Here is a 10,350-nt window from a genome sequence, read left to right as displayed (position 1 = left end):
GTTGATGGATCATCCATCTCAAATAGTTCCTTTCATTGGCGAGGGAGCTAGAACTATACCGTTTGCCATTACTGCATCACACACAGTTTCATCGATGGGTCTCGGGTATGAGTGTCGTCTTAGGACCTTCTAGTAGTAGTGCCTATTCTTAAGTTGCCTCTTTCATGTTTCTCAACCATATATTTATTGCAAGTGCTATGCATTATTTACTAACTATGCTCACTTGCATGTATTATGTGTTTTTATTGATTTTGGGAGCGATGATCATATTTTGTGCACTCGTACCTAAATACAAAAAAACTAAATAGTGCACAAATCATTGGGAGCTTCTCTAGTTTCTCTAAAACACTCCTTTACCCATATCATAATATATTTTATTAGTGTGGCTTGTAGGATCATGTGATTGATTGTTTCAGTTGGTATCTTTTGATTGCTTGCTTCACTCTTTGGTATGTCTTTGTTCCGTACGATCCTTTTTGCAATATTTGGATCCTCAATATAGTCTGCCTTCCTCCAAATACTTACCATTGGATATGTGTATTTCACTGCACTCATATTTTGAGAAATACACACTTTTTGGAGGAACACCTATTATATTTGCTTTCTAAGCTTTTCATCCATCTTGTCAATCGATGCCAATTAGGGAGAAGTTTAGAGAGTTTTGCTTTTGATTCTTAAGCATCTACATCTCATACCCATGCATTATTGGTTGTTTCTTTGCATGGGTGTGCTTGGTTGAGTTTATTTCCTTATATAAACTCTCTTGAAAGTGATTGTCATCAATTACCAAAATGGGGGAGATTGTTAGAGCATATTTCTCCATGTGTGGTTTTGGTAATTGATGACAATCCATATGGACTAGTGGTTGCTTTGAGTTTTACTTCAAGGATTTCTCCATAGGCATTTCTTGAAGTCCATTTGTTGGTTTCAATAATTTTATGTGATGGCCATGGTGGTATTTAAGAATTTATCCAAAGATTGGTCATGTGAGAGTTGAGCTTATTGCAAGCATGTCTTGAAGAAGGAGATTGTGTGAACATTCATGGTTACCTTCAAGACATCATCTTTATCAACAGAAAAGATAAGATACAAGGTTGATCAAGACTAAGGCAAAGAGTGATTCAAGTTGATTAACACAGAAAGCATAGAAGATGTACCAGGTGGGATCAAGTGATCTCATGGTATGGTAAGTTTTGTCCATTACGCTTTGTGTACTAACCCGTGATCTTTGTGAGTGTTCTTTGTGGGGTTAGGTATGTTTCCATGGGCATGCATCAAAAGTAATAACCCATACAACCCATCAAGTGGTGATCCTCATCAAGGTTGCGGTGTGCAAGTTCAAGTGAAGCATCACGAAGAGATCACATGCTTTAAGTTTGTCGTCCATTATGATGATAATGGACATGTGAAGATGCGTCGAAGAGAGGCTCACCCATAGTGGTGTACGGGGGAGCATTCCACTAGTCTTCATCCAGTTGGCGGAATCAAGAAAGGTGATCCATCCTGGAGGACAATATCATCATCATCTAGCTCAAGTGGACTATCCTCAAGTCAAAGGTTTGTCCTTGATAGGTTTTCTATTTTACCGGTCTCATGATGTTAGTTGGGAGACCGAGTTATAGGATCGATTGGTGTGCTATCAAGGGGGCTCTCAAGTGAGTAGCTTGATCTATCGTTCTTGAGAGCTCAAACCATCGCATTCTTAGCATCACCATCTTTCTTGGTTCTTGTTTGGCTTTTCGCTATGGGAGCTTTGGACTTTATAGCCATCATCATGATAAGCTCAAGTTCATCAAAAACGGATTTTGTATGCATCATCTTTGTGTTTTTGGTGTTGGAGATTTTGCCGGATAATATTTGGGTAGGTCATCTTCCTTATCCTAGTGGCATTTATTCTCCATTGCTTGTTCTTAATATAACCAACAATATTGTATCATATATCCAACTAGCTCTTCTAATCTTCCTTAAGCAACTAGCTCTCGTCGTCCTCTATCCAACAAGCTTGAGTTTGCTCAATTCACAGCTCGTATGTGAAAGTTATGACAGTTCAGGTTTTATCGTATTCATCTGTTTTGGTTGGTCTTCGTTGTAGCACTATCGTTGTAGTACCACTCTGGGAAGCGGTAGTGCCGCTTATAAGAAGTACTTCTGCTTATAAGCAGTACTTCCGCTATCCAGTACCGCGGCTACAACTGTTGCTTCTAGGGAGTCGACTTTTTGTGTCAGGTTGCTTGTCACTTGAACGGTAGTGCGAGAGGTAGTACCCCCACCCACTACTGCTCCACTTCTACTTTTCCAGATGCTTTTGTATATGCCGCGCTCTCGATGGTAGTAGTGCGATAGTGGGTGTGTGGTACTACAACTTATAAGCAGTAGTATCACTCACACTGGGCGGTAGTACCATTGTTGCAGTACTGCCACACTCCATTGGCCTACCCTATCTTCATAGGCCCTTGAGCTACAATCCCAACATTAGTACCGGTAGGGAGAGCGATAGTACCGCTCCGGTGGCACTACCGCCTCGTGGCTCCTCGCCATTGCACTGATATGTTGGTACTATCATTGAGAGGTAGTACCGCTCTACGGAGAGGTAGTACCGCTAATGTGAGGGGTGTGTGCATCATAGTTGGATTTTGGAGGGCCTATTTAAGCGGGTCTTCTTCCCCAATGCTTCTTATCTCTTGAGCTCGTGACCCCCATTGTTAACCTTCTTCCAACGTGTTAACTCTTAATCCCTCTAATGATTCTTGCTCCTTTTAGAGAAAAAAGAGAGGAGATCTGGATCCACATTTCCACCAATCACTTTCTCCTCTATGTGAGGGGAACCCCTTTGGATCTAGATCTTGAAGTTCTTTGTGAGCTCCTTGTTCTTCCTCTCATATTCCTCCATAGCTTTTGTTGTGGTGGTGGGATTTGGGAGTGAGGGACTTTACCACCTCATGTGTTCTTGCCATTGCATTAGTTGCATCGGTTTGACTTCTTCACGGTGATACATGGAACTATAGTTTGAGAAGCTTATTACTCTTGGGTGTTTGGGCACCCTAGAGCTTGTGCCTCTTGGGTGCTTTGACGCCTTGGATGGTTGGTGGTGCCTCAGAGCTCAATCATTATGGTGTAAAGCTCCGGACAAGTGTCCGGGTCTCCAATTAGGTTGTGAAGATTAACTCGAGCAATTTGTACAGGTTCCGATGACCGCCCCCAAGGGTTACCAAAGTGTACGACCGCCCTCAAGGGTTGCCATTTGTCCGGTTTCGGTGACCGTCCTCAAGTGTCCCTTAGTGAAATCACGGCATCTTGTATTGTGCGAGGGCGTGAGGAGATTACGATGACCCTAGTGGTTTTTTGGGGAGCATTGTGCCTTTACACCACTATAAACGAAGATTAGCATCCGCAAGGGTGTGAACATCGGGATACATCATCGTCTCCACGTGCCTCGGTTATCTCTTACCCGAACCCTTGACTTATGCACTTTACCTTGTGATAGTCATATTGTTTCATGTTACCCCTTCGTTCTTAAATATAAGTCTTTTTAGAAGTTTCACTAGCGGACTACATACAGACGTATCTAGACATACTTTAGAGTATAGATTCATCCATTTTGCTCTATATGTAGTCCTTAGTAAAATCTTTAAAAAGACTTGTATTTAATAACGGAGGAAGTATGTATCTTATTATCACTTAGTTATTTATCTTCCTTAGCATAAGTTGTTGATGATTTATATAGGTGAGCCTAGTTGTTTTAGGTTTTGTGCTTGACAAATTAAACGTTAATTTTATTCCGCATTTGCTCAAGCCTGAACTGTAATTATTTGCTTGACAAATTAAACGTTAATTTTTGTGCTTGACATCCAGGTCCTTTCACCTACACCCTCTATCACTCGGCATGCGAGTTTGTACCTCGGCATGAAACCGTGAGCCGCCGGCGGCCTTCTGTTGATTTAAGTTTCTACTTCAGTTTGTTTGTGTGTCTTTCTACTTTAGTTTGTTTGTGTGTGACTATCTATGTAGCCGGAACTTGTTTTAGACTATGTTTTAAAATTTGCAATATCATTTCCAGTATCTGTTCTGCGTCGGTGATAAACTGCTCACAAAATTGATTTAGGGAGAACTGTATGCGGGTTGGGAATTTAGCACGTCTGCTAGAGATGCTCTTAGTGATACGATTCTTCCATTGTCCATTCTCTCCCATATATCTGCTTTGTTCGTCTATCATTGTTGTGCAACCCTTGTTCTCGAACACTTCTCACCTCCATTGGGAGATATCACGAGATGTAGTAGAGCATATTCCCTTGTACTTGTGCATATACAATCACTAGTTGGTAAAGGCCTAATGTGGAGAAAGATTGCGTAACTGAAAAATTCAGTCTAAGTACCTGTCTCTCAACTAATGGAATTCTTGGGAACAATTATCATTGACATACTATAAAGCATCAAGAATTAGATGGAACAGACATGCTATAGATAAAGTTTCTAGCCTCACTTCACTACGATATACGAGTATGTTGAAGTATTTTTAAGTTCACTGGTTTCTACACTACATTGATTGTCATCAGTTGACGTACAGTGATTGCATTGCTGTAGTCGGTATGTTACAATAACAGAGTGACGAACAGTAAACCTTCGAGGCATCAGGGGCAATGATTAATGATTTTGTTTGTGTGCACTGAGGTACAGTCATGAGCATAGATGCAGCTGATATGATACTTCTCAGATGACAGCATGAGAAGTGGAGACCAAAACTGGACCATGCAGGAGGGAAACAAGCAGCACAGTTCATGGGCAACAATATGATTCAGCATATTAGTACGCCAACTTAGAACGCCGAGCAAAACTAGTTCGGATAAAAGCAAGCAATGATCGCGATTTATTCAGCTCTAGTGCCTCAGAAGCATCGATAACAGCTGGGACCTGTACCAGATAATGTATGTGCAAGCTTTATTCTGTGTAAATAGAAAACAAGGCAGATGATTACGGACGCCATCAAGGAGAACCGAAACCGCCGCCACCGGGAGTGAGGATCTGAAGAACCTCACCAGCATTAACTGTGACGGTATTCTTCCCTCCAAGGTAAACTCTGCGACCATCTTTCCTGACTAGATAGTTTGCGCCACGAGCTCCATTTTCCCCTCCCTTCAGTCCCCTGGGAGCATGCACCCGCCTCTCAGAAAGAATGCTCACAACAACAGGCCGGCGGAATTCAATCTCCCTTACAAGGCCATCACCGCCTCGGTGGAGACCAGAGCCTCCGCTGCTGTCTCTGATGCTAAATCTGTGCAAAAGAACGGGATATCGCTGCTCAAAGATCTCTGGATCAGTCATCCTTGTGTTTGTCATGTGACACTGAACACCACTTGTACCATTCCAGGTCGGCCCGGCGCCACAGCCACCTCCGATGGTCTCATAGTAACCGAAAGTGTCATCTCCAAAGGTCAGATTGTTCATGCAGCCCTGAGAGCAGGCACAGGCTTCGAATGCCATTAGGACAACGTCTGTCACCCTCTGAGAGGTTAACACATTACCACCAACCACTGCAGCCTTGTCACTTGGTGAAAGAAAAGAGCCTTTGGGGATGATGATCTTCACAGGAGCTAGGCAACCTTGATTCAAGGGTATATCTACATCCACCAAGCATCGCAGGGAGTATATGACAGCGGCTGCTGTTACTGCTTCAGGAGCATTCCAGTTACCATACACCTCAGGACTGGTGCCCTCAAAGTTGAAGGTAGCCTCACCTCGACGAGAATCAAGGGTGAGCTTCAAATGGAGCACGGAGCCATCATCCATGTAGTCTTCATCTTCAATAACACAAGACCCTGTCTCCTTCTCAACTCTAGATGCGACTACCTTGAGCATCTCTCTCACAGCTACCTCAGCATTCTTTTGGACGTGATTCATATAAGACTTCACAGTGATCAAGCCATACTGATTTATCAGTTCTTTGATAAGTGTTATTCCTCGTTGGTTTGCTGCCACCTGAGCACGGAGATCAGAAAGATTGTCCGCAATCTTGCGAGTTCCTGGAATTTTTACATTGGTGAGCTCATCGGAACAGGGTGACTGCAGCAACTGAACTATTCCTTCCTCTTGAAAAACACCCCTTTCCACAAGTTTAAACGCTTTGATGGCAGCACCTTCCTCTGAGATGCATTTTGAGAAAGGAGGCATGCTTCCTGGCGTGATACCTCCAATCTCTGCATGGTGACCTCTACTAGCAACAAAAAAGATCAGCTTACCATCATTGAACACTGGTGTGACAACAGTGATATCTGGCAGATGGCTACCCCCAGAACATGGATGGTTTGTAACAAGAACATCACCCTCATGCAGGTTATCACCCCAATAATTAAGTTGCCAGCATACAGTGCTAGACATGGCTCCCAAATGTACAGGAACATGAGGGGCATTTGCAACAAGGCCACCATCTGAACCAAATAAAGCACAAGAGAAGTCCAGCCGTTCCTTTATGTTTGTAGAAATGGAAGTTCTTTGAAGTGTCCTACCCATCTGTTCAGCAATACCCATGAATCGGTGATTAAAGATAGAAAGTTGAACTACATCAGCTACTGTTTCTGATATTTCTACAGTACTCATAGATGCACCGATCTCAATTCTTATGTTGCCATACTTAGTGATGACAGCCTTGCAGTTTTTTTCTACAACCACTGTACTATTCCCATTCATAATAACCACAGGGCCCTCCAAGACATGTCCATAACCCAAATTCTCAAGCTTGTATAGTGGAGTTTCTTGCCATCCATGCGAAAAATAAATTTTGCATGAACTTTCTTGCAAGGGTTTAGTTGATATTGGCGTCAGTTCACGAGGTTGCAAAATGTTGGTGGCACCAACACCCTGAACTCTTACATCACATATGAGTATCTTTCTATTTAACAATTTGAAGCCATACTCTTGTTGAAACAGTTTAACAAACTCATCAGCATAATCACATCCAGATTCTTTCTCGGGCTCTTTAACCATGATTGCCGTATCAGTCCCCTCGTACCTCAAGTTCAAGTATGAATCTGTCCTGATGCTCTCATCTCCAAATCCCTGCTCCACTAGTTTTTCTTTCACCTGCTTTACCAAATGAGCTACTCTTCGAGATGCCTCTGCAGCAGAATCTGTGTTATAAACAGCAGAATATGGTTCTTGCAGATCTTCAATAACATCAGCAAGGCCCATTCCGTATGCACTCAATATGCCACAATAACGATGAATAAGTAACTCAGACATGCCCAGGGACCTTGCTATTGCACATGCATGTTGAGGACCTGCACCACCAAAGCATGCTAGTGCATGGTTTTTAGTATCATGCCCCTTCATTTCCGTCAACTGGCGTATCGGGCGGCACATTGCCTCGTTTGCAACATTGACAAACCCGAGAGCAATCTCCTCAATTGTCATGCCCTTTACTAATGGGTCCTGACTCTTTCGGTAAGAGTTGATCTCAACAGCAAGTTCCTCAAATGCCTTTCTTGTAGCCTCATAATCAAGGGGCAAATTTTCATTAGGACCAAATATGGATGGAAAGTACTCAGGAATAACGGTCCCCAAGATCAAGTTGGCATCGGTAATTGCCAGCTCACCTCCTTTCCTGTAGCAAACTGGACCAGGGTGTGCTCCAACCGATTCTGGCCCAACCTTGAAGGCTCCGAACTGAAACTTAAGCTTTGATCCACCACCAGCAGCCACCGTGTTTATGTCAAGCTGGGGAGCTTGAATGATTGCCCCAGCAATTTGGGTCTCAAGAACTTGTTCATAGCTTCCATCATAGCGGCTCACGTCGGTGGATGTACCTCCCATGTCAAACCCAATGAGTGGCTTTGATGTCTCAAGTTCAAACAAGGTCTGTGAGTAGCCAACAACACCACCTGCAGGGCCTGATAATACTGCTTTGTGCCCAGAGAATCTGCTCTCCGGGGCAAGACCACCATCTGACTGCATAAACAGCACATTGACTTGTTCAGCTCCCCCTTCAAATCTTGACATGAATGCTGATAGGTACTCTTTGATGACTGGTGTTAGATAAGCATCCACACTGGCTGTAAGGCCCCGAGGTACTGCACGTACCATCGGTGTCAATGACGAAGACAAAGATACATGCTTGAATCCCATTTCCAGGGCTAGTTTCTCGATGAGGAGCTCATGATGGGGGTAGGTATAAGAATGCATCAGCACCACCGCCAGACACCGTATACCCTTGTCAAGCAAACCTTTAAGTAAAGGCTTCAGTGACTCCACATCAACTGACTTCCGCACCCTGACCAATTCCCCTGAGATCCCTTCAATAGATGAATCATCCCTCTCACCATCAAGAACAAGTTCAACCCGCTCATCGACCTCGACCACCTCCTCATACAGATTCGAAGGCTTCAAGACCTTGAGGTCGAATATGTTCGGCCGGGCCTGGTTACCAATCTGAAGGAGGTCCTTAAAGCCCCGGGTGACACAGAGCGCGATCCTCTCACCCTTCCTCTCAAGAAGAGCGTTCGTGGCTACCGTGGTGCCCATCCGGATCCAGTCGATCATGCCGGTTGGGATCTTGGACGACCGGGGGATTCTTTCACCAGAAAACTCCTCTAGAATCCTCCTGATCCCCTCGATCGGAGCATCGTCGTAGTTGGACGGGTCGACGGAGAGGAGCTTCATAACATAGCCTTCCGGCTTGCCGGGGACCTCGGCGTAGATGTCGGTGAACGTGCCGCCCCGATCAATGCAGAATCTGAACTTGTCCACGCTGCCCATCTTCTCCTTCCTCCGCGATCAGCACCCCAGGAATCCGAGTGATCTGCAAGCGTCAAACAGCATGGTCGTTAATAACTAGTTATAACCTGCAACGAGCTACCATTACTCTGCCAAGAACGAGCAAACGAACCCGCCGGAAACTGGATCCACTGCCGTAAAAGAAATCGACCCATGGGATCAACTGGAGCATCTCATCTCAAACAGAACGATTTAGATTAGATTGCTCACAGCAGCGAAGAGTAGAACAAACTTCTTCGAACTATCCAAGCAAGCTAGATTACTTAGCCGGCGGAAGGAATCGACCCAATCCCAATCCCAGATGGATCTCCACTCCAGTTCAGTACGGGGGGGAGGGGGGTGCGGAAGAGGGCTGTGGGAGAAGAATACCTTGGAGGTGGCGTGCTCCGACGGGAGGGGCTCGGGGGAGCGTCCGGCGGCGAGGCGTGCGAAGATGGTGCCGCGGGAATCTGGGAGGCGGAGGAAGTAGGTGTCGAGCCGTCTTCCACTTGGCGGCGGTGGCCTTGCCGCCGTGACCGTCGACAATGGAGTGGGGAGGCAAAATCGAAAAAGGAAACGAAGAGGATAAGGAGGGGTGACACGGCGATTTTTCCGTGGGACCGATCTGCGCCAGCTCGCCGGCCCAAACTTCCGACCGGCCGCGCGAGAGCCGTAGGATTCATCAACTCCGCGTCGTCTGCATCATTGAATTCGCATGCAACATTTTTTTATCTATACATCAAAATTTCGATGCGATGCAATAATTTTTTTAACGGTTGCAACAAAAAACAAAATTTATAGCAAAAAAAATATCTACGTGATCGTAACAAAAAAACAAAGCTGGTGGTGCGTGGTAGCAAAAATCAAACGTCGGTTGTAGCAAATATTTACGTGACGTGTATGCAACTTTTTTAGTGAACGGTTGCAGCAAAACATGATGTCGGTTGTAGCAAAAATTAACACGGTTGTAGCAAAAGTAAAAAAAAATCGATTGTAACAAAAGATCCGATGAACTGGAGTTGCAACCAAACGTATATGCAGTTTTTTTACTGGGACAAAAAAATAGTAAAAAACGCTTGCAGCAAATATGACGCTGGTTGCAACATATTTAGACGAAAAATGTTGCATCCAGTGAACAACGAAGCAGGCGGATGGAAAAAATGTTGCATGGGTCCACGCGCGCGAGGGGGTGACCGACGCGCGGGTGGAAAACGATTCCCTTTTTCGGTTTCCTCGGGTTGTTTTTGCACACAAGAGTATCACTTCACACAAGGGTTTTGGGTGTTGTGAATTCAGTGGCGAATCTAGAAAAAAATAAAGGATGTGTTCAAACTTTATGGTGAAAAAACTAAAAACTTTTAAAAAAATCATTATTTTCTAATTCTTTTTGTGTAAATAAATTGTAATTTTGCTACATTGCCACGTTAATCTTGAAAATATGTGGTATTTATTAGAATTATTCCGGGTCTAAAAAAATGAAACAATCAAATAAGGCTAGAAATTAGTTTATGGATTAATTATATCTCAAACTACACTAGCTACTAACTAGAAGTCTAGAACTAAACTAGCTAAACTGCTAAAGCACTGGACTTAAGTTGTTGACCTAAG

At 44.1% G+C, this 10,350-nt stretch overlaps 1 protein-coding gene across 1 annotated transcript; it reads right to left on the bottom strand.

Moving 5' to 3' along the window:
• Positions 1–4,841: 4,841 nt before the first annotated feature.
• LOC123404053 (5-oxoprolinase) lies at positions 4,842–9,312 on the bottom strand. The gene is made up of 2 exons (XM_045097971.1): positions 9,133–9,312; positions 4,842–8,788 (listed from the first exon to the last, which is right to left on the bottom strand). The coding sequence occupies exon 2, from the start codon at positions 8,743–8,745 to the stop codon at positions 4,981–4,983; it is 3,765 nt and encodes a 1,254-aa protein (XP_044953906.1). The 5' UTR covers positions 8,746–8,788; positions 9,133–9,312; the 3' UTR covers positions 4,842–4,980.
• Between the last annotated feature and the right edge of the window lie 1,038 nt (positions 9,313–10,350).

Source organism: Hordeum vulgare, chromosome 6H (assembly GCF_904849725.1).
Source record: "Hordeum vulgare subsp. vulgare chromosome 6H, MorexV3_pseudomolecules_assembly, whole genome shotgun sequence".
Classification (NCBI taxonomy): domain Eukaryota; kingdom Viridiplantae; phylum Streptophyta; class Magnoliopsida; order Poales; family Poaceae; genus Hordeum; species Hordeum vulgare.
Note: the sequence above shows the minus strand (reverse complement) of the source record. Positions and strands in the feature narration are given on the sequence as shown.